The sequence below is a fragment of the Cherax quadricarinatus genome, unplaced genomic scaffold (genome assembly GCF_038502225.1).
Source record: "Cherax quadricarinatus isolate ZL_2023a unplaced genomic scaffold, ASM3850222v1 Contig68, whole genome shotgun sequence".
Lineage (NCBI taxonomy): Eukaryota > Metazoa > Arthropoda > Malacostraca > Decapoda > Parastacidae > Cherax > Cherax quadricarinatus.
Window position 1 is genome coordinate 166,566 of NW_027195094.1, and position 25,935 is coordinate 192,500.

A 25,935-nucleotide genomic window follows, 5' to 3' on the forward strand; every position below is an offset into this window, starting at 1 on the left:
ATATACATGTTCATGGAGTACTAAGGGACTGACTGCATGTAAGTTTGCCTTCACCAGCGGTCTTGATGCTTCAGAATCACGAATTAATGTCTGTGTGGTGAGTCAGTCCCAGCTTTGTTTCTCTGGCTGGTTGCCTGTGACTAGTTTCCAGAGTGCTTCTGTTTGTTTCTGGCCGGCAGGATTGTCTAGTCAATTGTTTAATAATCTTAAGAACACACTTGATTGAACGTGAGGTAAGCCATGTTATCCACCGCTGCCTTGACCTCACGAGTCTGGTTCACATATTTTTCCTGCTCATTAGCAGATGTTTTATGTCCAGGCAGGACGGGACCAACGTTCCTTGGTATTTTATTTTGGTAGCCATGACGCGGTTTGTTACTTAGAGTATTGTGCCTTTTGTTCTTCAGGGTGAGTGTAGGTTGGGATTAGTTATAGCTATGTTATTGTGTGCTAGTATCATTCAGTGAGTTATTATGTTGCATCACTCAACACGTTCCCGTAATGTGACTCATTGCAGCTATGGTATGGTACCCTGTATCATTCAGGATGTATTAGAACTGGACGAGTAGCCGCCTCTAAGTGGCGAATTTTAGGTATTTTGTGTGAGTGCAGGTTGACAGTTATACAGTGCAGCTAAGAGCTGATCACACTGTATATTGTTCATGTCTCGACAATGTATATATGTCCATTCTGGGATTAGGTCTGACTGAACTCCCTTGCAAGGGAGTTCATAGGAGAATGAAACTTATGACGATGTTTCGGTCCGTCTTGGACCATTAACAAGTCTCCTATGTGAGGGTTATTTGTGTTTTTGTTAAAGTCGCGGTATTATGCCTTTTTATTCTTTATTATTCCTAAGACTTTGGCTCTTCCACGTCAATGAAAATAAATTCAGGATGCATCAATATTGCGACTTTTTTTTTTGCAGTGCTACCATATTGTGATATATTGTTTCTTATAGCCTTCAGGGTCTAGTTAAATGAAAATTAGATATAGCTATGGTATGGCGCCTCCTGTCCTTCAGTCTGGAGTTTTGAGACTCTCTGATCGCGGGTTCTAACCCCGCCCGTGGTATGGTTTGGCCTTGTGTGTGAGAGTGTGGATTAGATTTAGATTTTGCCACTGAAGTGGCTAGGTTATTGTGCACACCATATCCATCCTGTGGAGGGTAGTGCAAGAGCATATGGATATACAAAAGGCCTAGGAACTAGGCCCCAAAATGGTTTACAGGAATTCATTTAGATTTATATCTACGGTTGACTTATCTGTCGCTAGCCAATTTAGGAAATTTACTTAATATGCTTGGTATCTTATTTTCATTAATAAGATATCTTGATATAGTATCACAAATTAATAAGATATCTTGATATAGTATCACAAATGTTATTATACTGTCTCTATATTACTCAATAAGTGGGCAATAAAGCATATAGTGTCGTAGTTCACTATGGTGGACCACGACAGCAGTGACCACTAGCTTACTTCTGCTAGACTCAGTGGTCTGAGTGTCACTATGGTGGACCACGACAGCAGTGACCACTAGCTTACTTCTGCTAGACTCAGTGGTCTGAGTGTCACCATGATGGACCACGACAGCAGTGACCACTAGCTTACTTCTGCTAGACTCTGGTCTGAGTGTCACCATGGTGGACCACGACAGCAGTGACCACTAGCTTACTTCTGCTAGACTCAGTGGTCTGAGTGTCACTATGGTGGACCACGACAGCAGTGACCACTAGCTTACTTCTGCTAGACTCAGTGGTCTGAGTGTCACCATGGTGGACCACGACAGCAGCAGTTACCGAGTTTAACTCGCTATTAAACCAGGATCAGTTTTGTGACATTAAAGATAAGTCACACGATCAGCTGAACTAGTTGTGTCAGCCTTCTCAAGCATGACGTACTCCGAGTATATAACATTTTATTCGAGGTTAATAATACAACCACTTCTTGAGTTTCATCTAATCGGACAAGTTGGCAGTTATGGTGTAGTTGTAGGAACCCTCCCCTCCATATAAGGGATGGAGAGGAAATATGTAGGTAAAACATCAAGATCTCTGGGGCTTAAGATCCGTGAACTGGGTGAAGAGGTTGACTCCAGAAAAACTGGCGTAATACCTAATTCCCTGGTCTGGAGACACACTCATTTGCTGCGGCTGAGTACGCTTATTGATCTCTTTTGTTTGAGTTATTAGACAATAGCAGTGAGTGAACTCACTGTGCTCCCTCACTTATTATAATTCTCATTTGTGTGGTATCTGCCCACTCTTCTGCCCTATTGCGCTCTGTACATATTGTAAATATTGGTGGTGGGAACATACAGGTACTCAATACTCAAAAAAGCTACCTTTGTGTTTGCCATAGCTTGGTTCGTTCCTTGGCTAGTGACTTGAATTACGACCAGGAGATTCATTTGTTTCTGTGTTTATAATATTTAGAGCTACACCCGCTGCCATCCTCGTAACGAGGCCACTTCTACACTATGACAGCTTAAAACTTAAGATAGCTCCAATCTTGGCTAACTCTACAATTTTCCATTTGTAACTTGAGTTTATGTAATAGATTATTTCTGTTATTTCTCTGTCAAAACGATGATTATTGCTTTTGATATGCTAGAATGTAGCTGTATGATTTTGATTTTGCCGCCGAATCAACTAGTTTTTTCTAATGGCTAGTGTACTGTGCATCCCATACCCATCCTGTAGACGGTAGTAGCTACTTTATTGTGCACCCTATACCCATCCTGTAGACCGTAGGGGCTAGTTTATTGTGCAACCAATATTCATCCTATGGATGGTAGTGGCTAGTTTATATCTATCCTGTGGATAGCCAAGGCGAGAGAAAGAGCTACGAAGAGCGGAGATTTCAGAGTCGAGAAAGTGAGAATTACAGACGCGGAGGACACAGAGAAAGAGAGAAACAAAATTCTTTTCTTGGGAGAAGGAGCTTGGTAAGAAAAGTAGTGAATGCACATCCCAATGTGCATAGGCTCACGGTGAACGGAAAGATGATAGTTTGCTACAGAGCGGTGGACATGAATGTGAATCTTATTCCTGGCTTTGCTTCTCTAGCTGCCTGCCTTTCTCAGTACATTGCCAAATGGTCTAATCTTCAGAACAAACGTGACTTGACCTGATCTTTGCCTCCTCCTCCTCCTCCTCTCCTTTCTTCTGGACAATTCTCCTGCATTTTCTTTGCCTTCCCTGTCATCTGACTTTTCTCTTTCTTGCTTCGTTTTGTTTCGTAGCTTGGACCAGTAGGCTCATTGCAGTTGTTCTCTGCCACCACCATGGTGACAAGTGTCAGAGTGTTGAGATACGTCAGTCTCCACTACCTTGAAATGTAATTAAACTCTCATTACTCTATCATTAGTCCTGCCTGGGTGGGTCAGTAGCTCTCCTGCAGTGCTCCCCTCAAGGAAGGTTCCTTGATGTTGGTGAGGGGCTCTTGATTTAGGGAATTGGATCTGTGCTCCAGTTCCCCGAATTAAGCCTGAATGCCTTCCACATCCCCCCCCAGGTGCTGTATAATCCTCCGGGTTTAGCGCTTCCCCCTTGATTATAATAATAATAATCCTGCAGTGCTCCTTCGTTCTTTTGTACTGTTACTGCTACTACTACTATTATTTCTAGTAGTAGTTATGAGTTACGAGTGAGACGGTTTGAATTCCAGAGGGACCTAGCTTTCTGCTGTGGTCCTCAATTTTTGCCTTCTTGCTTCTAATAGTAAATCCCGTCCCTTGCAACGTCTTCGAGATGTCTTTGACAGTATTTAAGACTCCATTCTCATTCTTCAGCTGCATATCGTTCCAGAATTCTTCAGGCTGAGGGACTGACCACCTCTCATACTGTTTCTCCAAATTTGGTGGACTGATTACATCTTCATTTCACTAGTACACCTACTGCCTCTGTAATTGATTGAAGAAACCTATTGTGCAGGCGAAACGTTTCAACAATAAAGATACGCAAGTGTTGCACATGTGTCTTACTCATCAACTGTCGGTATTTTATACCATTTTCGATACAACAGATATATGGTAAGAATCAAACACTCTACAGAGTTCAGGAAAGAATCAAACACTATTAACTTCATGTTTTCTTTTATTATCAGAATAAGTGTTACAAATTACTTTGAGACATAGAAAATGAAAGCCTATCTACGTATATACATCCTAGCCGTGCTGGCTAATAAATTACATCTTAGACTTGATGACTATGTACATTATTTACAATGTATTCAACCTTTCTTACACAAAATATTCTTACTCTCAAAATCAAAACGCGAAGGCCACGAATATAAGAAAATAGTCCACAACTAACGCACGTTTCGAAGAGCTTTGATGTTTCACTCCGTAACGTGTAACATTTCCTCTTCAAAGTGTGTGTTAGCTGTTAATTGTTCCAGCCACGTTATTGTGGCTATTATTATTCTTATTTAAGAAAATATAGTCGTTTCAAGGGTATCTGGGTACAAGATCAACTTCGGTAGAGATGTCTTTTTTCTCGTCATGAAATAACAAGCCTCCTGACGCGAGTTTTCATTTTATGTCCAGCTCAGTGATTACGCTACCAGTGGTGACTGGTGCTGGGGCTCGTTAATTAGGCAACTGTTAATTGTACCGGTGTTGGGTGTGGGTGCTAAAGCAACTGTTGGTTGTACCGTTGTTGGGTGTGGGTGCTAAGGCAACTGTTGGTTGTACCGGTGTTGGGTGTGGGTGCTAAAGCAACTGTTGGTTGTACCGTTGTTGGGTGTGGGTGCTAAGGCAACTGTTGGTTGTACCGGTGTTGGGTGTGGGTGCTAAAGCAACTGTTGGTTGTACCGGTGTTGGGTGTGGGTGCTAAGGCAACTGTTGGTTGTACCGGTGTTGGGTGTGGGTGCTAAGGCAACTGTTGGTTGTACCGGTGTTGGGTGTGGGTGCTAAGGCAACTGTTGGTTGTACCGGTGTTGGGTGTGGGTGCTAAGGCAACTGTTGGTTGTACCGGTGTTGGGTGTGGGTGCTAAGGCAACTGTTGGTTGTACCGGTGTTGGGTGTGGGTGCTAAGGCAACTGTTGGTTGTACCGGTGTTGGGTGTGGGCGCTAAGGCAACTGTTGGTTGTACCGGTGTTGGGTGTGGGTGCTAAGGCAACTGTTGGTTGTACCGGTGTTGGGTGTGGGCGCTAAGGCAACTGTTGGTTGTACCGGTGGTGGGTAGGAGTGCTATGGCAACTTCTGGTTGTGCTGTTGTTGAGTATTGGTGCTAAGGCAACTACTGGTTGTACCGGTGCTGGGTATCGCTGCTAAAACAACTGTTGCTTGTACTGGTGTTGGGTATCAGTACTTAAACAGTCTCTGGTGTACCTGTGTCATATACCCGTGGTTACATAGCTACTGACATACCAAAGCTGGGTTGCCCACCCTTTTTACGAAACAAAAGTTCACCTTTTCGTATTCCAGGAATCAGCCTCTGCATCAACACTCACCCATGATGTGGTGAGACAATGAGATGCACACTGCTGTTCCTCAACCAGACACACACGAGATAAACCAGACACAGTCCAGCATCCTTGCTGCATACTGAGTCCCGCCCTCTGTCCTGGCTTCCCTCTGCTGCGATATCAGTTCCGCAGACAATTTTTTTTTGTTAGGTGTAAAGTATGTAGACTTCACGAGGGGGTCATTAATGCTGCATTTGGACTGTACACTATCTAGAGTATTTTAATCCCTAAAAGAGGGATTAAAGTAAACCGTTTGTGTATATATATACTGAGATATAATCCTCTCGGTGTATCTACACTGAGATATACGCACCTCTCGGTGCACATACATTAAAAGATACACACATTCTGGTGTATATTCACTGATCTTCCACAGACCACTGTATACAACACGAGACAACAGTTTATCATATCAACTTATTCTGCGTTCCCTGCTCATTGTACATTGGTGTGTACTCCCTTGGGGCACATATCTCCTGCATCTCCTGTAGGCCACGGCCTTTCGTCTCTGGGACCAGAGCCACGGTGAAGACTAGGCCTATGAGCGAGATCCCAGCATAGAGCCAAAAGGCACCGTACAGCCCCAACAGTAACTGGAAGTCCACAAAGGTCTTCACACTCGCGAAGGAACAGGCGTAGCTGACGGAATTGGCGATGGCTCCTAGTCCGCGATGCTTCAACGGGAACAATTCGCCGATGTAGATCCACGCGATAGGTGATATTCCCAGCGCAAATGCTACTTGGAATATCAAGGCACAAGTAAGAGGAATCCAATCTAAACCTGGCCCTGCTCCACCGCCAATGCTGCCCGTGACGTATAAGAATGTACCAAAGCCTGCTAGTGCTGTCGACATCAGAAGATTTGATACAATTAGCAATGGTAGCCTACCCACCGTGTCAATAAGAACTGAGGACACCATTCCAGCAAGAATTTGTAGAAGACCCACCACCACTGCAGCGCTGTAAGGGTTGATTCCCGCGAAGGCTTCAGTCAAGATTGGAACAGCATAGAAGTTAAAGGCGTTCGCTCCACTGAATTTCTGGAAAACCATTAGACCACAGGTAATCAACACGGGTTTAATCAGGTCTCGACGCCACTCCCGGTAGCAAGTAACTTCCGTTGTTTCCCGCATCGCGTCTATATTGGCTCTCATGGTGTCGAGCTCTTGCGTGATATCCAGTCCTCCACGCAGCCATGAGAGGGAGGTAGCAGCGTCGTCTTCACGTCCACGATACAGCAAATAACTTGGTGTCTCAGGAATGAGCATGAGCGCTAGGAAGAGAAGTGCTGGCGCTATGGAGGCCACCAAAGCAAGCTGACGCCATTCGAGATACACTCCCAGTACGAAAGAGAGTAGCATGCCTATATTGGCTGTGAGCTTAGCTACTGAGCAGAGGCAGCCGCGTATCTCAGGGTGGGCGATCTCGCTGATGTAAACTGGTGTGACGAGAGACACTACCGCCGACCATACACCACACAGGAAGGAGGAGGCGTATACCATATACACGCTTGAGGCAAACACTGTCAGCAGCCATGATAGGGCAAAAGGCAGCGATACTACTGCCAGTACACTCTTTCTTCCCAGTCTCATAGCCAGCCCACCAGGGATGCCGCCGAAGAAGGCTCCCAGGAGCGACAAAGATGCAATCCAGGATCCCTGTTCTGGCGTGATGTTGAAGTGGTGAGAGTGACTGCTGTTGATGGGGGGAGGAATCTGCATAGAGGCGAGGGCGGGGGAGGAGTAGCCTTTACCCAGTCCCGTTGCCAAGGGTCCTAGAGCTACGATCATCGTCGCCACAACCTGCAACAGTAACAAAAATCTTAACTTTTGAAGTACTCGTGACGGAGACATAAGTAAATGACCAACGAAATCGTAATAACACGCTTACACACCACGGAACGGGTGGCGTTTGAACCCAAGGCGCGGGTTCAAACGCGACCCTAAAACAAACGCACTGGCATGAGTTCGAACCCCACCCATTCCGTGGTTTACATAAATAAAATATTAAGTGAAATCAAATATAAAAAAATGACGGTTCTTGACTTATACATGTTCCATTTTTTTTAGGGATCCCAAAGGAAGAACAGTGAAATTAATTTATGAAATTTGTATGCAAATTTTAAATTTTGCAAGAAAACTTTGGAACCTAATTTAGCCGTGATAAAATTGATTTAATATACAAACCTCATTTTTTCTAACGTATCTAAAATTTTACATTTGAAAAGTAACAGTTTTTCTTAAGAAAAAAAACAAGTGTTGGAGTGAGCCGCTACACCTGTGTGAAGAAGTCGATCAAGAGTTGATTATATCCTGCTGAGTATGTGTGTATGATGTGTATGACGTGTATGGTGTGTATGACGTGTATGGTGTGTATGACGTGTATGGTGTTTATGATGTGTATGGTGTGTATGATGTGTATGACGTGTATGGTGTGTATGACGTGTATGGTGTGTATGACGTGTATGGTGTTTATGATGTGTATGATGTGTATGACGTGTATGGTGTGTATGACGTGTATGGTGTGTATGATGTATATGACGTGTATGGTGTGTATGACGTGTATGGTGTTTATGATGTGTATGACGTGTATGACGTGTATGAAGTGTATGACGTGTATGAAGTGTATGACGTGTATGAAGTGTATGACGTGTATGAAGTGTATGACGTGTATGAAGTGTATGACGTGTATGAAGTGTATGACGTGTATGAAGTGTATGACGTGTATGAAGTGTATGACGTGTATGAAGTGTATGACGTGTATGAAGTGTATGAAGTGTATGACGTGTATGAAGTGTATGATATGTATGGTGTGTGTGATGTATATGATGTGTATGACGTGTATGATGTGTATATGTATGTTGTGTATGACGTGTATGGTGTGTATGACGTGTATGGTGTGTATGACGTGTATGATGTGTATGACATGTATGGTGTGTATGATGTGTATGACGTGTATGATGTGTATGACATAATGTGTAGGATAGGTATGGTGTGTATGATGTGTATTGTTTGTATGACGTGTATGTGTATGCTGTGTATATGTATGGTGTGTATGATGTTTATGGTGTATATGGTGTGTATGGAGTGTATGGCATATATGCACTAAAGCAGCAGTGCATACGCACCGGTTGGTGTATACTTTAGTATATATATACACCTAGATATTTTCTTGGCTACATTATTGATTAAAGAACACTGACTGACGACATTTAGGTGACGTGCAGCCTTAAGTTAATTGAAGACTTTTTTGGGGCCCTACTGTACTTTGTATTAAGACCCACGATGCTATCTTGTTTTCTGTTATTACACATTCTCGACGATACAATGTAGTAGATTCTTACCCTCTTCTCCAGACATGTCATTATCCTCTTTTTCCATTAGCTCTCTGGAAGTTCAAATCTACAACATCAAAGTTATTTTCCCTTAACACTTGAGAACTTTAAGTTTTATGTCACCCATAAGGTTAAACAGACGTGACTAAACAATTAGGAAATTATATTACGAATACTTTCAGTCCTGAGTTAATGTTTATTACAAACGTGTTTGGGGTAAATAAGGCTCAAGAACCGAGACTTATCTAGGATATAATAATAATAATAATAATAATAATAATAATAATAATAATAATAATAATAATAATAATAATTATTATTATTATTATTATTATTATTATTATTATTATTATTTCTACAAATACATGTACATGGTATACAGGCCTAGATGACATCAATGACATATTACTATATAGAAAGCCCCATGTTATGCAGAGGATTTCGGTCAAATTAGGTCAATTTTGCCCCCACATCAGTCGACTAACACGCAGGTACCTATTTTGGTTATAGGTGAACATGGACAGCAGGTGTCTTATGGAAACACGTCCTAATGTTCTACCCGTACTGGGAATCGAACCACGGACCTCAGTGTGTGAACTGAGTGTGCTACCAAAAAAGTTGTTTGTTTATGTGTGTTGAATTACAACCTATGGGCAACACGTGTCTTGAACCACAACCTGTAGGTAACATGTATTTTGAATTACAATCCGAGGTGTAACACCTGTCCAGAACCACAACCCGAGGTGTAACACCTGTCCAGAACCACAACCCGAGGTGTAACACCTGTCCAGAACCACAACCCGAGGTGTAACACCTGTCCAGAACCACAACCCGAGGTGTAACACCTGTCCAGAACCACAACCCGAGGTGTAACACCTATCCAGAACCACAGCCCGAGGTGTAACACCTGTCCAGAACCACAACCCGAGGTGTAACACCTGTCCAGAACCACAACCCGAGGTGTAACACCTGTCCAGAACCACAACCCGAGGTGTAACACCTGTCCAGAACCACAACCCGAGGTGTAACACCTGTCCAGAACCACAGCCCGAGGTGTAACACTTATCCAGAACCACAGCCCGAGGTGTAACACTTATCCAGAACCACAACCCGAGGTGTAACAGCTATCCAGAACCACAACCTCAACAAAAGTTTGGTTCCAGGCCTACCCTCTGTTACTTGCCTCCAGATGTGCTGCTCAAATTTATATATTTTTATTTATTTTACTCAGTACAGAGATAATGCACTTTACTTGTAATAAAATATTATTAGGCATAGAAGTCAGCCACAACGTCTTGATGCAACAATGAATAAACCTTACTGGTTTAACATCTTTATGCAACAATGAATAAACCTTACAGGTTTAACATCTTTATGCAACAATGAATAAACCTTACTGGTTTAACATCTTTATGCAACAATGAATAAACCTTACTGGTTTAACATCTTTATGCAACAATGAATAAACCTTACTGGTTTAACATCTTTATGCAACAATGAATAAACCTTACTGGTTTAACATCTTTATGCAACAATGAATAAACCTTACTGGTTTAACATCTTTATGCAACAATGAATAAACCTTACTGGTTTAACATCTTTATGCAACAATGAATAAACCTTACTGGTTTAACATCTTTATGCAACAATGAATAAACCTTACTGGTTTAACATCTTTATGCAACAATGAATAAACCTTACTGGTTTAACATCTTTATGCAACAATGAATAAACCTTACTGGTTTAACATCTTTATGCAACAATGAATAAACCTTACTGGCTTAACATCTTTTAATAAATTAATATATAAAATAAACGTGAGGATTTCACACAAGTATAAGATTGTATAGGACTGTATAAGATTGTTTAAGATTATATAAGACTGTATTAGATTGTATAAGATTGTTTAAGATTGTATAAGACTGCGTAAGATTGTATAAGACTGTATAAGATTATTTAAGATTGTATAAGATTGTTTAAGATTGAGACACTTATGCAGCATATGGGAATCTTTATTCAGGAAACGTTTCGCCACACAGTGGCTTCATCAGTCTAATACAAAGAGGAAGGCGTAAGGAGAGGAGGAGAATGAGGTAATCAGTCCCTCAACCTGGAGTCGATGTGTTCAGTCCATCAATCTTGTAGAATGTACAGCATAGGGCCGTAGACGTGGCTTATATACTGTAGTGAGGTGACGTGAAGCAGGTGGAGGCGGGGTCATAGTGGTACCATCCACTAGTCGAAGTAGGTCTTCGTCCAAAGGTTGAACAAGTGTTGAAGAATTCTTTGTAACAAGATCCCATGATGCTGCAGTGTCTGACAGTTGTGATGAATGGTTTGAAAAACCGATTCAAAAAGATTCCCATATGCTGCATAAGTGTCTCAATCTTCAACATGTCGGTTTTTCAAACCATTCATCACAAGATTGTTTAAGATTGTATAAGACTGTATAAGATTATTTAAGATTGTATAAGATTGTTTAAGATTGTATAAGACTGTATAAAATTATTTAAAGATTGTATAAGATTGTTCAAGATTGTATAAGACTATGCATAATTTAAAAAGTAGCTACTGTGTGTGTGTGTGTGTGTGTGTGTGTGTGTGTGTGTGTGTGTGTGTGTGTGTGTGTGTGTGTGTGTGTGTGTGTGTGTGTGTGACTCAATATCTGCACTAATAATTCATTACAGTTGTGACCGGGTGTGGACGTGTGAATTGCTCATTACTTTATAATTTGTCCATGACTGTAACCATGTATAGACGTGTAGATGACTCATTTACCTTTGTAACTTGTGAGTTCATTACCTTTGTGCCTTTTTCAACTATCAAAACTTTGGGGTCCAGTCCCTGGACTCATTATGTACCTCTGTAATCTTTTGACTACCACCCACAGGATGGGTATGCGGTGCATAATTAAGATATTAAACTAACTAACTTCTGAGCTCACAGGAGAGGAACAGCATAAGAGTTCAGAATGTGACGCTGCTGGGTACGGCACAGCACACACTGGTGTGGTCTGTGACGCTGCTGGGTACGACATAGCACACGCTGGTGTGGTCTGTGACGCTGCTGAGTACAGCACAACACGCTGGTGTGGTCTGTGACGCTGCTGAGTACAGCACAACACACACTGGTGTGGTCTGTGACGCTGCTGAGTACAGCACAACACACACTGGTGTGGTCTGTGACGCTGCTGAGTACAGCACAACACACACTGGTGTGGTCTGTGACGCTGCTGAGTACAGCACAACGCACACTGGTGTGGTTTGTGACGCTGCTGAGTACAGCACAACGCACACTGGTGTGGTCTGTGACGCTGCTGAGCACAGCACAGCACACACTGGTGTGGTCTGTGACGCTGCTGAGTACAGCACAACACACACTGGTGTGGTCTGTGACGCTGCTGAGTACAGCACAACACACACTGGTGTGGTTTGTGACGCTGCTGAGTACAGCACAACACATACTGGTGTGGTGTGTGACGCTGCTGAGTACAGCACAACGCACACTGGTGTGGTCTGTGACGCTGCTGAGTACAACACAACACATACTGGTGTGGTCTGTGACGCTGCTGAGTACAGCACAACGCACACTGGTGTGGTCTGTGACGCTGCTGAGTACAGCACAACACATACTGGTGTGGTCTGTGATGCTGCTGAGTGCAGCACAACGCACACTGGTGTGGTCTGTGACACTGCTGAGTACAGCACAACGCACACTGGTGTGGTCTGTGACGCTGCTGAGCACAGCACAGCACTCACTGGTGTGGTCTGTGACGCTGCTGAGTACAGCACAACACACTGGTGTGGTCTGTGACGCTGCTGAGTACAGCACAACACACACTAGTGTGGTCTGTGACGCTGCTGAATACAGTACAACACACACTGGTGTGGTCTGTGACGCTGCTGAGCACAGCATAACACATACTGGTGTGGTCTGTGACGCTGCTGAGTACAGCACAACGCACACTGGTGTGGTTTGTGACGCTGCTGAGTACAGCACAACACATACTGGTGTGGTCTGTGACGCTGCTGAGTATAGCACAACGCACACTGGTGTGGTCTGTGACGCTGCTGAGTACAGCACAACACATACTGGTGTGGTGTGTGACGCTGCTGAGTACAGCACAACGCACACTGGTGTGGTCTGTGACGCTGCACAGTACAAGACATCTGAGACCGACCAGCTAATGGCCACTGTTTGTGTGTGTGTGTGTGTGTGTGTGTGTGTGTGTGTGTGTGTGTTCACTTATATATAATCGTCACCTGTAAGTGGTTGAAAGGGTTGAGTCTTAGCTCCTGGCCGCTCCTCTCCACTGGCTGCTACTACATCTCACTCCTGGCTGCTTGTGGCCTACCTTTCCTGTTTTTAAAGCCATGTATGAGTCCTGCCTCTACCTCACCTCGGTCCAGTTCGTCCCACTTCCTGATCAATAAGAGACTGAAGAAGTATTTCCTAACAGTCCTGTGAATCATCTTTGTTTTTAATTTCCACTTAGGCCCTCGTGTACCTGATTCCTGCCTCTCGAATAGTCTGTCTGTGCCCGTCCTTTAAATTACTCTCAGTATTTTGTACGTCATAACCATGTCACATCGAGTCCTGCCTCTGTCATCAGGTTTAGCTACTTTAGCCTCTTCTAATATTTTATACACCACAGCTCTGGGACTCGTCTCGTTGCAAATCTCTGCATCTTTCCAGCATTTTAACATGCTTTATCAGGTGTGGGTCCTACACTGGTGCTGCATACTTCAAGAAGGGTCTATCTTATGTTATATATAGTGTATAGTCTTACATTTGTCGGACGCGCTTTTGCATATCAGGCGATATGCTCGGCATTATGCTCACCCCAAGATCCTTCTCTTCATATTTTCCTTGTCCTTCTCTGACTTTTCAACTTGTTGGGTTACAACTTCGTAGCAACTTCACACAAATAACCAGCACATAGGAAAGGGAAGCTTACGACGACGTGTCGGACCGACTTGAACCATTTACAAAGTCGTCTTAAGCTGCTCTCTCATATGTGCAGGTTATTTGTAAATTGTTTCAATCACGGTATTGTTCCTTATTGTTCTTTAACAGCAACGCGTCAGAGCAGCCAGCAGCTTGTCCATGTAGCCTTCCCTGGTTTGCTGTTGTTGGTATTCGCCTCGTAAAAAAATTCCTGGTGCTGCTCAGTCACGGCGCTGCCAGACAAGTTGAGGCCATTTTTTCAAATTTGCTTTTTTTGTGGTTTAGAGCATGCGCTAATATTACCTATCCTAACATAACCTAACCTACCCTAACATAACCTAACCTACCCTAACCAAACTAACTTAGACTGAGGTTAGGGTGTCTAGAACAAACAGACGGATGAATGGAGCATTCAGATATTAGGTCTACCACAACAGGGGGTCAGGGTGTGTGGGTGTGTACTCGCCTACCTGTGGTTACAGGGGTCGATTCACAGCTCCTGGCCCTCGCCTCTTCGCTGTGTACTCACCTATTTGTAGTTGCAGGGGTCGATTCATAGCTCCTGACCCCGCCTCTTCACTGAGTGTGTGTGTGTGTGTGTGTGTGTGTGTGTGTGTGTGTGTGTGTGTGTGTGTGTGTGTGTGTGTGTGTGTGTGTGTGTGTGTGTTTGTACGTGTGTGAAAACAATCTCACACGTCTTAAAGCAGATAAACTAAAGAGTCAGCAACACTAACAACCAATTATAATAAACAAGCCAAATTACATCATAACACGGATGGAGGATTATCATTATAATAACTGGAAGACGCTAAACCCTCAAGGGTCGTACAACGCCTTGGGAGGGGAGGGGGAATCAGATGTGAGCGAAGGCAAGGCAGGCAGCCCTATGTTTGTGTGTACCTGTACAGTGCTCTGGGGGTCAACGCCCCCGCGGCCCGGTCCTTGACCAGGTCTTCCGGTGGATCAGAACCTTATCAACCAGTTTATTACTACTGGCCGCATGTAATCCAACGTATGAACCACAGCCTGGCTGATCGGGTTCTGAGTTTAGGTATTTGTCCAGCTCCCTCTTGAAAGCAGCCAGGGATCTATTGGTAATCCCCCTCATGCCTGGTGAGAGGCTGTTGAACAACACTTCTGTAGTATTAATTAACACACCTTCCTAGAGGACACTAGAGGGAGCAAACAGCGCCTGGGGAATGGGAAGTATAATTATGTTTGGTCTGAGAAAGAGGATAATTGCTCCATTCCCTTGTATCAAGAAACCTTCATCAGCATCAATATATACCCACAGATGTGCAAACACGAGAGAAGTTAATAAAAGTAATAAAGGATGAAACAGGTTTATGGTTCCAAATACAACTACAACAGCCGAGATCACTGTATGTATGTATATATATATATATATATATATATATATATATATATATATATATATATATATATATATATATATATATATATATATATATGTATGTATGTATGTATATATGTATGTATATATAACCCACATGAGACACAAGCACGAAAGTAGGAAAATCTGTGGAGGTGCACATTATTACATCCACCCAAGATCCTCCCAACAGACCACAAAGATAGTGTGATCATGAATTCATAGGGAAACATGAAGAAATGCAGCTGGGTAGTTGAGGTTTTAAGATGAGAAAGCATAATATGAAGTGCTTCATTTCAGCTAGAGTTAAGGTACTTAGAATCTTCCTTATGCTAGTAGATGAGGTGCTTCACGTGTGTGTGTGTGTGTGTGTGTGTGTGTGTGTGTGTGTGTGTGTGTGTGTGTGTGTGTGTGTGTGTGTGTGTGTGTGTGTGTGTGTGTGTGTGTGTGTGTGTGTGTGTGTGTGTGTGTGTGTGTGTGTGTGTGTGTGTGTGTGTGTGTGTGCGTGCGCCGCACGTGTTGAAACAGCTTAACTTTCTTGTGCATATCTGGCATTTCTTTTGAGTTCAACGACTCGTGTTTACAGATCTCTTCCTCTCTGGCCTATGTATTTCTTTTCACAGTCGTTGCAGGAGTTGGTACTCCCGGTGTGACTAAAAATATTAATTTCTTATGTTATTAGGGAAGTTGTTGCTGAATTTGTTTGTGTAATATAAGGCGATGTTGACTATGTTCTGAGGTCTCTTCTGTATGTTTTTACTGAAAGTTATGTTGAATTGGTTACGGGAGTACACAGGAGTACAGGCGAAAGTCAGACAGCAGAGGACCACGCCTCGGCTGTCTGCTGAGACGAACTATCTACTTCTACATAGATTAAGAACTATCATGATTTACCCAGATGTGTAAGTCACGGATAGAAAAGCATAAGGTTCTCTCTTCACCCTCACTCCCTTCGATCACTGCCATCACGAAAACAGGGGAGAAATATATCATATCTTATTATAAAATGGCATAGAACTTTGCAGAAGAGATGGAACTGAATAGAGGATGTGGGTTACAACTATCTCTACTAATTTAGTACTGTTTCTAGTTTAAACTGCTCGTGTTACACCACACCATCAGTTCTGCTGTGACTGTCACAAGACTCAGCGTCTACTACTACTGTTTAATTATTGACTCAGTTGCCTTGTCAATTGATCGACGTAAAGTAGTCGCTGAACAAATGTCGGGACTGTTAACTTCAGAATGCTTCATCTGTTCAATGTATATGATGGTCAGTGTGGGCTTAGCATGGGTTAGGTGTGGGTTTGGTCAGTGGCTGGATGAGGTGGGTAGATTAGGTAAGATTTGTCAGGAATCAAGATAAGTGTTTCCTGACGCGGGTCTTGGTCATGTAATGACCAGCCGCTGGAGCTTTTGGTCATCTGAACGAGTCCTCACTATACGCTATACCTAACTGGTCACTGTAACCTATTATCACGTTTTCTGCTATGTAAAACTGGGTTGACCCAGCAGTCTTGACTGACAGATGTAGTCTGAACATATGGTACTGAGAGCTCAGTCAACTCCTCCTATTATTTCGTAGTGTATCTAGTTGAAGACTATGATTGCAGAAGTGCTTGTCCAGCTGGTTCTTGAATGATTGTACTGGTTGCTCGTGGCTCGGTTGATGACATCCTCAGCTCACACACTGAGGGAATTGGGATCGCTCCCGGCACGGGTGAGACGTGCATGTTTCCTTGCACCTGCTGCCTGTGTTCAAATACCAGTAAGTAGGTACCTGGGTGATAGTCGATTGTTGTGGGTCGCATTCTGGAGGAAAAAAAATTAAGGACCCCCAGTGGAAGTAAGACAGACTCCCTGATAACGCACTGACTATTGAGTTAATTTGAGTTGCTCTCCCTCCGGGGTTAAGAATCCGAACAAAATCTTATCCTATCTTATCTCTTAGACTCGTCTTCCTGGTGTCAGAGATCAGCACCAACTTGTCTAGATCACTCTGAATACTTTAACAATATTCTCGGAATGCTACACTGTTTTCCCCAAACTGTCTGTACATTTTGTTGCCTTAGAGGTTATCTCTACCTCGAGATAATTTATGTATACTATGATGAAGATTAGAGCAAGTACCGATCCTGGGGTAACTCCACTCATTACTGAAAGCCACGCAGACCTCTCCGTTGAGTACAACTTTCTCTTTCCTGTCTGTTAGCCAATCACTTACCCAGGCATGAAGTGTGTCTCCTGTGCCATGTGATTTTGTTTTGGCCATCAGTCATCGGCGGGGTACGTTGTCGAAGATAATGATAAGACCTCTATCTAGAAACCATTCAAGGTGCCCTTGTTTCATTTTTTGGTCAATCTGAGAGGGACTGAAAATTCGGAGAACTCTAGAAAAAATGCTGGATACCTTGCTTTTCTTAATTTACGCAGTGATTACTGAAGAATTGTATGTAACTGGCTTTGTGTGGGGATGGGTTTAATGCAACCGGTGAATATAGGTTCTTCGTGACGAGAATGGTGTGTTCTGAATGTACCAGCGGGATGCACCTTGCGGTGCTGCTTTCCATGACAGTTTATATTGGTGTGTTTCTCCCTGCACTATATACACAAACCACTGTTGTTCAAGCCATCTAAGCCAGATGAAAGTACATCCCGCTAAAGCCTCATGACCGTGAGATGATCACTCAAGAACTGGTCTGGTTTACAAAAACCGACAGGTTTTGTAAACCAATTATGTATTTACATTTTCGTCTAGTTAGTTTCTGACGTTTCCGACTGAGGGTGGGTACCCAGGGGTAGTTACCTTGTTTCTGGAACACGCCAGACACTCAGATCCTCTCCAGCTTACAGCTGGTACTCATTATACAGTACTACAGATTTACATCTTTCTATGAGAACTTTATCACTATTGTAGTTGAGAAAGTTCTCACATTCGCTACTCTCTAAATAACTGTTTACTATTATATATATATACATATATATATATATATATATATATGTGTGTGTGTGTGTGTGTGTGTGTGTGTGTGTGTGTGTGTGTGTGTGTGTGTGTGTGTGTGTGTGTGTGTGTGTGTGTGTGTGTGTGTGTGTCTGTGTGTGTGTGTGTGTGTGTGTGTGTGTGTGTGTGTGTGTGTGTGTGTGTGTGTGTGTGTGTCTGTGTGTGTGTGTGTGCCGAATATGTAAAACTGGTCAATTAGCAAGAACTCATTTAAAATTAAGTCCTTTCTAAAAAATTTTCTTACGTGTTTAAAGATATATTTTTTTCATTAATGTTGATGTAATAATTTATAATTTTCCACCAAAAGTACCTTAGAAAACTTACCTAACCTTATTATAACAAGCTCAATTTATTTTAGCCTCACCCAACTAAATATATTTTAGATTTGTTTACAATAATTTAATGCTAAACAAACACATTGAAATATATTTTTTTCGTTAGGTTCAGAATGATTTTGGCGAAATTATTGCATACACAAATTTTCACTTATCCTATATGGCAAGATGAGCGTTGCTATTTAAGCCAAGATCGCAAGTTCTGCCTATTCGGCACGACTTATATATATATACACTATACATATATTCATATTAATTAAACTTAAAATCAATGACATTAACTTATACAAAAGGACGAAGTAAAAACCCAGTGAAGACAAGAATAAGGAGATCACGAGGATGTATAAATGAAGACTAAGAAGAGGCACCGTACCTGTGTTAATCTCTGAGGTTGATTGCTGTAGATGAGACTTAGAGTAGAGCTTGCCATCTTGGTCCAGCTGGACGCCTTCTGAAACACAAAGGGAAAATAATATTAGTCAGAGCTTTAGGTGTGCGAGCTGAATTATGTTCGCTGGGAGTCAAGTCGAAGCTTCTCACTAATGCGGTAACGAGACACTATATATATATATATATATATATATATATATATATATATATATATATATATATATATATATATATATATATATATATATATATATATATATATGTGTGTGTGTGTGTGTGTGTGTGTGAGTGTGTGTGTGTGTGTGTGTGTGTGTGTGTGTGTGTGTGTGTGTGTGTGTGTGTGTGTGTGTGTGTGTGTGTGTGTGTGTGTGTGTACTCACCTATTTGTACTCACCTATTTGTGGTTGCAGGGGTCGAGTCTTAGCTCCTGGCCCCGCCTCTTCACCGGTTGCTACTGGGCCCTCTCTCTCCCCGCTCCATGAGCTTTATCAAACCTCGTCTTAAAACTGTGTATGGTTCCTGCCTCCACTACGTCATTTTCTAGGCTATTCCACTGCCTTAACCAAGACAACAGTGCATAAGTGTTCGCAATAAAGCTAATAGAATCCTTGGCTTCATATCAAGAAGCATAAATAATAGGAGTCCTCAGGTTGTTCTTCAACTCTATACATCGTTGGTTAGGCCTCATTTAGATTATGCTGCACAGTTTTGGTCACCTTATTACAGAATGGATATAAATTCTCTGGAAAATGTACAAAGGAGGATGACAAAGTTGATCCCATGTATCAGAAACCTTCCCTATGAGGATAGACTAAGGGCCCTGAATCTGCACTCTCTAGAAAGACGTAGAATTAGGGGGGATATGATTGAGGTGTATAAATGGAAGACAGGAATAAATAAAGGGGATGTAAATAGTGTGCTGAAAATATCTAGCCTAGACAGGACTCGCAGCAATGGTTTTAAGTTGGAAAAATTCAGATTCAGGAAGGATATAGGAAAGTACTGGTTTGGTAATAGAGTTGTGGATGAGTGGAACAAACTCCCAAGTACCGTTATAGAGGCCAGAACGTTGTGTAGCTTTAAAAATAGGTTGGATAAATACATGAGTGGATGTGGGTGGGTGTGAGTTAGACCTGATAGCTTGTGCTACCAGGTCGGTTGCCGTGTTCCTCCCTTAAGTCAATGTGACCTGACCTGACTAGGTTGGGTGCATTGGCTTAAGCCGGTAGGAGACTTGGACCTGCCTCGCATGGGCCAGTAGGCCTTCTGCAGTGTTCCTTCGTTCTTATGTTCTTATGTTCTTATGTTCTTACAACTCTATAACTGAAGAAATACTTCCTAATATCTCTGACTCATTTCTGTCTTCAACTTCCAATTGTGGCCTCTTGTTTCTGTGTCCCCTCCCTGGAACATCCTGTCTTTGTCCACCTTGTCTATTCCACGCAGTATTTTATATGTCGTTATCATGTCTCCCCTGACCCTCCTGTCCTCCAGTGTCGTCAGGCCGATTTCCCTTAATCTTTCTTCATAGGACATTCCCCTTAGCTCTGGAACTAACCTTGTCGCAAACCTTTGTACTTTCTCTAGTTTCTTGACGTGTTTTATCAAGTGCGGGTTCCAAACAGGTGCTGCATACTCCAGTATGGGCCTGACATACACGGTGTACAGTGTCTTGAATGATTCCTTACTAAGGTATCGGAATGCTGTTCTCAGGTTTGCCAGGCGCCCATATGCTGCAGCAGTTATCTTATTGATGTGTGCTTCCGGAGACATGCTCGGTGTTATACTCACCCCAAGATCTTTCTCCTTGAGTGAGGTTTGCAGTCTTTGGCCACCTAGCCTATACTCTGTCTGTGGTCTTCTGTGCCCTTCCCCTATCTTCATGACTTTGCATTTGGCAGGATTAAATTCGAGAAGCCATTTGCTGGACCAGGTGTCCAGTCTGTCCAGGTCTCTTTGAAGTCCTGCCTGGTCCTCATCAGATTTAATTCTCCTCATTAACTTCACATCATCTGCAAACAGGGACACTTCTGAGTCTAACCCTTCCATCATGTCGTTCACATATACCAAAAATAGCACTGGTCCTAGGACCGACCCCTGTGGGACCCCGCTCGTCACAGGTGCCCACTGTGATACATCATTACGTACCATGACTCGTTGTTGCCTCCCTGTCAGGTATTCTCTGATCCATTGCAGTGCCCTTCCTGTTATATGCGCCTGATGCTCTAGCTTCTGCACTAATCTTTTGTGAGGAACTGTGTCAAAGGCCTTCTTGCAGTCCAAGAAGATGCAATCAACCCACCCCTCTCTCTCGTGTCTTCTGTTATTTTATCATAAAACTCCAGAAGGTTTGTGACACAGGATTTGCCTTCCGTGAATCCGTGCTGGTTGGCATTTATACTCTTGTTCCGTTCCAGGTGCTCCACCACTCTCCTCCTGATAATCTTCTCCATAATTTTGCATACTATACACGTCAATGACACAGGTCTATAGTTTAGTGCCTCTTTTCTGTCTCCTTTTTTAAAAATGGGAACTACATTTGCCGTCTTCCTTACCTCAGGTAGTTGCCCAGTTTCCAGGGACGTGTTGAAGATTGTGGTATGTGGCACGCACAACATATCTGCTCCCTCTCTAAGGACCCACGGGGAGATGTTGTCCGGTCCCATTGCCTTTTAGGTATCGATGTCCCTTAGCAGTTTCTTCACCTCCTCCTCATCTGTATGTATGTCGTCCAACACTTGTTGGTGTATTCCTTGCTGGTGTCCCCATCTGGTCTGTCCCCCCAGAGTCCTTCCTGTCTCTACTGTAAATACTTCCTTAAATCTCGTGTTGAGCTCATCACATACCTCTTGATCGTTTCTTGTGAGTTCTCCACCTTCTTTCCTCAGCCTTATCACCTGGTCCTTGACTGTTGTCTTCCTCCTAATGTGGCTATACAGCAGTTTCGGGTCAGATTTGACTTTCGATGCTATGTCGTTTTCATACTGTTGCTGGGCCTCCCTCCTTATCTGTGCATACTCGTTTCTGGCTCTTCTACTAATCTCCTTGTTTTCCTGGGTCCTATGCCTCCTGTACCTTTCCCATTCTCTGTTGCACTTAGTTTTTGCCTCCCTACACCTTCGGGTAAATCAAGGACTCGTTTTGGTCTTCCTATTATTTCTGTTTCCCTTGGGAACAAAACTTTCCTCTGCCTCCTTGCACTTTGTTGCCACATATTCCATCATCTCGTTTACTGATTTTCTTACCATTTCTCTGTCCCACTGAACCTCCTGCAGGAAGTTTCTCATACCTGTGTAGTCCCCCTTTTTATAGTTTGGCCTGTCCCCTTCAGTTCCTGTTACCTTCTCCACTTGTAACTCTACTATATAGTCAAAACTCAGAACCACGTGATCGCTAGCTCCAAGGGGCCTCTCGTAAGTGATGTCCTCAATGTCTGAACTGCTCAGGGTGAACACAAGATCCAGTCTTGCTAGCTCATCCTCCCCTCTCTCTCTGGTTGTGTCCCTGACATGTTGATGCATGAGGTTTTCAAGTACCACATCCATCATCTTGGCTCTCCATGTTTCGGGACCCCCATGTGGCTCCAGGTTTTCCCAGTCGATCTCCCTGTGGTTGAAATCGCCCATTACCAGTAACTTTGCTCTGCTCGAGTGAGCTCTTCTTGCCACCTCAGCCAGTGTGTCCACCATCACCCTGTTGTTTTCTTCGTACTCCTCTCTTGGCCTCCTGCAGTTCTGTGGTGGGTTATACATCACTCCAATGACTACTTTATGTTCTCCGGACTGAATTGTACCTACAATGTAGTCTCTTTCTCCAATCATGTCCATGCCTTCCATTTCCTCAAATCCCCATCGGTGTTTTATGAGCAGTGCAACCCCTCCTCCCCCTCTACTCCTATCTTTCCTCAGGATCTGATATCCTGTTGGGAAGATTGTGTTTGTTATTGTCTCAGCGAGTTTTGTTTCTGTGACTGCTATGATGTCTGGGGATTTTTCACTGATTCTTTCATTCCACTCCTCATGTTTATTCGTTATTCCATCCGCGTTTGTGTACCAAGCCTTCAGTTTCTTTTCTATCATTGTGGTCATGCAAGAATATTGGGGTTGGGGGAGCGAGAGCCTGGGTGGGGGCCTATATGGGGCTGTGGTGTAGGTGGGGTTTGTGTTGCTGGGGGTGGGGTCAGAATGCCCATAAGGGACAGCTGTTGGGGTGAGGTTTGTGATATGGGGGTTGGTGGCAGAGGGAACAGTTGTAGTATAGGTTGCTCAGTTGCGTTGGGAATGTCGCGGTTGGAGTCTTTTGGTGGGAGATTCTGTGGGGTGTGTTTGCCCTTCCTCATGTGTCTGGGTCCTGCTCATTTTCGTCATTGCTTCTCGTTCCTCCTTGCGTCTCTGTACCCTGGTACCCCTCTTGTCCCTCAATCTTGCTTTCTCTTGCAGAATCCTGGTTCGAACTGATTCTTCCTTGAAAGTTACTCTGACAGGCTGTATCCTTCCACTCGCAAACCACCCAATTCTCTGAAAATTTCTCACCTGGGTCATATCGCCCTCACCTATTGTTTTCATGATGCCTTCAATCATTTTTTTCTCCTCCTGTTTTATTTCTTCAAAGTTGTCCCCCTTGGCTTCTTGGAGCCCGTACACAAAAACTGATCTCGCCCTTTCCTCCTCCCACTGAGTCTCCATCTGCTTCCTCTGAGGCATTTTATTTCCTTCCATTGACATGTTCTTGCCTTCAGTCCCTGTCATATCTGAAACTTCTATTCTCAGTGAACTGTCTTTCCTGACCAGCTGTCCCTTGCTACTGCAGTTGGCTGTTAGAATCTCTGCATATAGCATACCTTCATTGTCTTCGGACCTGTCATTTGATCTTAGTGTGCTCATCGTCTTTTCCCTGGCCCCATGTGGGTCTGATAGGGCCTTCGTGTACGGCATGTCTCTGTTGTTGCTTACCGTCCCCTTGTCTGCGCCTGACTTTGAATTTCCTGATGCAACATCTGAATTGTCATTTGTCTCTCTAATCTGTTTCAGGCTTTGCAGTTTCTCTTCTAAGCACTGTATCCTAGCTTCTGCTGCTAAGACCTGTGTGTGTGTGTGTGTGTGTGTCGTGCCGAATAGGCAGAACTTGCGATCTTGGCTTAAATAGCAACGCTCATCTTGCCATATAGGACAAACGAAAATTTGTGTATGCAATAATTTCGCCAAAATCATTCTGAACCTAATGAGAAAAATATATTTCACTGTGCTTGTTTAGTATTAAATTACTGTAAACAAATCTAAAATATATTTAGTTGGGTTAGGCTAAAATAAATTGCTCTTGTTATAATAAGGTTAGGTAAGTTTTCTAAGGTACTTTTGGTGTAAAAATTATTTTTTTTTTACATTAACATTAATGAAAAAAATATATTTTTAAACGTATAAGATAAAATTTCAGAAAGAACTTAATTTTAAATGAGTTTTTGCTAATTGACCAGTTTTGCCTATTCAGCACGATATATATATATATATATATATATATATATATATATATATATATATATATATATATATATATATATATATATATATATATTTATATATATATATATACACACACACACACACACCAGGATGTCTGGTGAAGACGACCTCTAAAATCTCCAGGATGTAGCTTCCTTGACTGATCTGATTGGTATTAATAAATTCTTGCCTATTCTCGCTTATTTGGCCTTATCATATCTACTCACGAAACTGTGTATAGAATGTCTGAGGTGTGAGTTTAGTTTCCGGGTATTAATTTTCAGCTCTTAGACTCTTTTCTGGGGATTATCTTCCCCACGACCTGGTCTCATACCAGACACTAAGTACCTGGGTGTTAGTCGACTGTTTTATGTGGTACCCTAACCAAAGCTACACATATAACCACGAACATAAATAACCCGCACATAGGCGAGAGAAGCTTATGACGACGTTTCGGTCCGACTTGGATCATTTACTAAGTCACACATGTGTAACAGTTAGGTATCTTTATTGTTGAAACGTTTCGCCTACACAGTAGGCTTCTTCAGTCATATACAAAGGCAGCAGGTGTAGTATTTGACTGAAGAAGTCTACTGTGTAAGCGAAACGTTTCAACAGTAAAGATACATAACTTTATTTATTTATTTATTTATTTATTTATAAATTTTAGCATACATACAGAGGTACAAAAAAATATAGGTAAGAGCAGCATGCCAAAGCCATTTATATGCATAGCATTACGGGCTGGCTTAAAATTAACTTAAGATTAACTAAGCAATGATGAAATCAGTGATAAGACATTATTGTAAACAGATAACTATAAAGCACAAATGAGTATTACAAAGACAGGTCATATGGTTGCATGCATTGCTGTTCATTCAGGTAGTGTATTTAAAAAAAAAATAAAGTTAGGTTTAACATTTGTGTGATATAATTGTGATTAACATTTAGGATATACAATTTATATGGTTCAGTTATTCAGTATTTATTTGGTTTTGAGTGAGTAAGTGAACTTTGAGAAGAGACTTGAATTTATAAACAGGTAGTGTTTCTTTTATATTTACAGGTAATGAATTCCAGATTTTAGGACCTTTTATGTGCATTGAGTTTTGCATAGCGTGAGATGGACACGAGGAACATCAAAAAGTGATCTGTGCCTTGTGTTATGGTCATGTGTTCTGTTGAGGTTGGCAAGATGTTTGAGGGGAGGGTTAATATCAGAGTTAAGTATTCTATGTATGTAATAAGTGCAATAATAAGTATGGATGTTTTGTATGGTGAGTAGGTTGAGTGTTTTGAATATTGGTGGAGTGTGCTGCCTGTAGTGAGAATTTGTTATCATTTGTAATCATCAACTTGTCGGTATTTTATACAATTTTCAACATCTCTCCTCGATACCCACTGCCCTTGTTACTTAACATTAAATAAGTATCCGGATGTTAGCTGACTGTTGTTGCTGGCATCCTGGGCAAGACTAGATGTAAGGGCAGGTTTACCTTACCAAACTGCCCTCTGTCACCTAGCAGTTAAGTGCTACGTGAGTATTAGTCGACTGATGTAGG

General features: G+C 42.5%; 1 protein-coding gene across 4 annotated transcripts in view; it reads right to left on the reverse strand.

The window, feature by feature from the left end:
- Positions 1-4,087: 4,087 nt before the first annotated feature.
- Positions 4,088-25,935, reverse strand: part of LOC128688204 (facilitated trehalose transporter Tret1-like) — a 133,140-nt gene continuing 111,292 nt past the window's right edge. For 3 of the 4 annotated variants that reach the window (XM_070079992.1, XM_070079993.1, XM_070079995.1), the window contains 2 exons: positions 18,859-18,936; positions 4,088-7,277 (listed from right to left, as the gene is read on the reverse strand). In XM_070079992.1, the coding sequence (XP_069936093.1) occupies positions 5,883-7,277; positions 18,859-18,915 (1,452 nt within the window). In that variant the 5' untranslated portion in view covers positions 18,916-18,936 and the 3' untranslated portion in view covers positions 4,088-5,882. The remainder of the gene's footprint in view (positions 7,278-18,858; positions 18,937-25,935) is intronic. The other variant, XM_070079994.1, reaches the window with a different exon arrangement.